The following is a 2,812-nucleotide window of genomic DNA, read 5'->3' as shown; positions in this document are numbered from 1 at the left end:
CCAACCCGCCCCCCCCCCCCCCCGCCATCAGCGGCGGCTGAATCAGAACTCGCCACCTCCTCTTCCTCCATAGACGATTCCAGGAAGGCCGATCTCTCTTTCGAAGATGTCAGCAATAAAGGTAAACCCGCACATTGCCTCCCTTTCTTCTCCTCTGATTAGCACGCTTCTCATTCTCTTTTCCCCATTTGATATTTTTACAGAGCTGAATGGCCTTATCGAACAATACTTCAAAGGGGACGAACAAATACTTCCTTCGATTATGGAGGCTATCATGAAGCGAGGGCTTTCGAGGAAGCATGAAGAGACGGATGATGAGTTGATGGACGAGCTCCGGATGGTGCCGCTGGAGAACGTCACGAACGCCGAGTTCGAATCCGACTTTGAGGAGCTCCACGAGACCGATGAGGAGATTGACGACCTCTATAATGCGCGTGATTACGTCCAGAAGAAGATGATGAAGGATGAATTTTTTAACATGGATGATCGAAAGTGGGATGAAATGATCAAAGAGGCAACAGAGCAGGGCTTCCTGAAGGATACTAGGGAATGTGAGCAAATACTTGAGGATATGCTCAGCTGGGACAAGCTCCTTCCTGGTAAATATTAAGATAGCCGTTAGGATTACTCGCCATATTTCTAGCCGCTCTTTCTATAACTTGTCCGTTGAAGTCACTAATGAATCCATTGTGAAATAATTTAGATCAGTCTTTTTTTACTACATACCTAGCAAAAGAGGGGTTGGCAGAAAGGGAGACTGTTATTTTCTTAAAATTTTATTTGTACTCATCATAGTGGAAGGTTTCTTTGCTTCATAAAGTTACCGGAAAGCGGCATGAAATTGTCTTTTGGATGGAAGATTTTGAGGATGATTACCGAGTGGCTGATATTTTTGTCTCTTGTCTAGCAAAAATCCTTATTTCACAGTGATTACATGCCATGACCATGCAAAACTCACCTATTACAGGTTTTACCATCAATGGACTCCGCTGTTGTTTTGTGCTAATAGTGCAGTTGAGTGGAATTTGACATAGAATGGATACTGTGAAATTTTGGCTCTTTGGTTGTAATTATAATTGTGTTCATTGAAAAACGTAGCACAGAGCCTTAGAGAGTATATTTTATCCTTTATTAGTGAACTATGCCGTTGATTTTTATTTTTCTTATCTTTCAACCGTCCCTTGTTCTAGTGGTTGCATGCAAGCCCAAATTATGCCACTGTCCGAAGGACTGGGGTGTTGATGATTGTCTTAGAATCTATCCGTCCTACAAACTGATGTGGTACTAGGGCAGCCAAAAGGGAAGGGAAGTGAACCAGAGCCCATTGGTAGAGAGAGAATAGCGATGAGGGATAATATGAGAAGCTTTAATTTTAATTCATTAATCAATGGCCCAACAAGCTATATTTCAAGTTGCAAGATACAATCAAGTTAAATTTTGATTTTAATTTTATTCAAATTTTTTTCTTAATGAATAATTCAAATTATCTAAAGTCTAGAACACTTGAAGCAAATTATGGAGGTTTTGTTTCCCAAAGTCACAATGCATTATTACATCTTTGTTTGATTAGTGCCATACAAAACTGTATTGTCTCATGGACGTACAATAATTGGTAACACAAACTGAACACTTTGACATTGAAGTAATCTAATTTTGATGGCATATGTTTCTTCATTTTGAAGAATTGTGGAAAAAAATAAATACTGGACTCTTCAAACTTAGTTACAGTAATGTTAGCTGTAAAAAATCTCTGTTCAAACTAGCTCATTTTCTTAAACACAGAATCATCATTCTTACAATCGTATTTAATCACATCATCACGCTTGGCATAAACATGCTAGGAGAAGAAGTTGTGCGATTATAGGAGGTAGTTGGGTCTAGGAAATTGGAGTGTACTTTAAATTTCATTAACCACTTTTATCTTCTCATCAAGCCAATTTGTTGACATTCATATAATCATGTAACTTTCATCAATAACTCATGAATTAAAACTGTTACTATTTGGAAATTTTTATGTAATATGGAAATGTTTAGGTCTGAATTTGATTCAGTAGCTATTAAACTCTAATGAGTAATCATATTTGTTGTGAGTCAATAAAGAATAGGCAGATTTGTGAGAGATGGTTAGCATTAGCTTGATAGCTAGAGTCGAAACATTATGGACAAAAAAGTTGTTGGCTAGAATTTATTTTTACAAATATGCTTTTAAGGAGGAGATAGGGTCAAGGCTTGATGTGCATTAAGAAAGTTAAAAGTAGTGTTAAGTTGGTCAATTGTGTAATGTGATTAGTAATTGTGAACTGAGTGAGCACACATGAAGAAGAGAAGAATTAAAAATGGTAGCAACGATGCAAGATGGAAGCTTGCAGGTGAGTAGGTGTAAACGAGCCGAGCTTGAGCGAGCCCATGCTCGACTGGTTAAAAAATACCACTGTTCGTGTTTGACGCGTTTATATATCGAACGCAAGCAATTTTTCGTATTCTGCTCGTTTGTTTAGCGAGACGCTGGTCACTTACAACGAGCTATTTTTATTGCCCTAGTTGACTCGTTTGCTTAGCGAGTCGAACACAAGCAGTTCATGAACAACAAGCAGTTTTTACAGCTCCAATCACGCAGTCGTAGAATGTTAAGGGTAGGGGGGGATTTAAATCTTATTATTTATATTAAAATATTTATTTAAATAGAATTTAACATGTTCTTATTATATTGTTTTAATCAATAACTTTAATTGATGATAAATTTTTGTAGCCTTGTAGTCAATTAAATTTTTAAAAATTATACTAATAAATTATATATATATATATATATATA

The 2,812-nt window shown here is 36.9% G+C and overlaps 1 protein-coding gene across 1 annotated transcript in view; it reads left to right on the top strand.

The window, feature by feature from the left end:
* LOC110033084 overlaps positions 1-2,812 on the top strand; it is a gene marked incomplete in the record, with an annotated part of 21,037 nt that overhangs the window by 217 nt on the left and 18,008 nt on the right. The window contains 2 exon segments of the mRNA XM_020736946.1: positions 22-121; positions 204-599. Of these exon segments, the coding sequence (XP_020592605.1) occupies positions 22-121; positions 204-599 (496 nt within the window).

This window comes from Phalaenopsis equestris, unplaced genomic scaffold (genome assembly GCF_001263595.1).
Source record: "Phalaenopsis equestris unplaced genomic scaffold, ASM126359v1 Scaffold001090, whole genome shotgun sequence".
Taxonomy (NCBI): domain Eukaryota; kingdom Viridiplantae; phylum Streptophyta; class Magnoliopsida; order Asparagales; family Orchidaceae; genus Phalaenopsis; species Phalaenopsis equestris.
The sequence above is the reverse complement of the archived record's forward strand: the minus strand, read 5'-3'. Positions and strand labels throughout refer to the sequence as shown.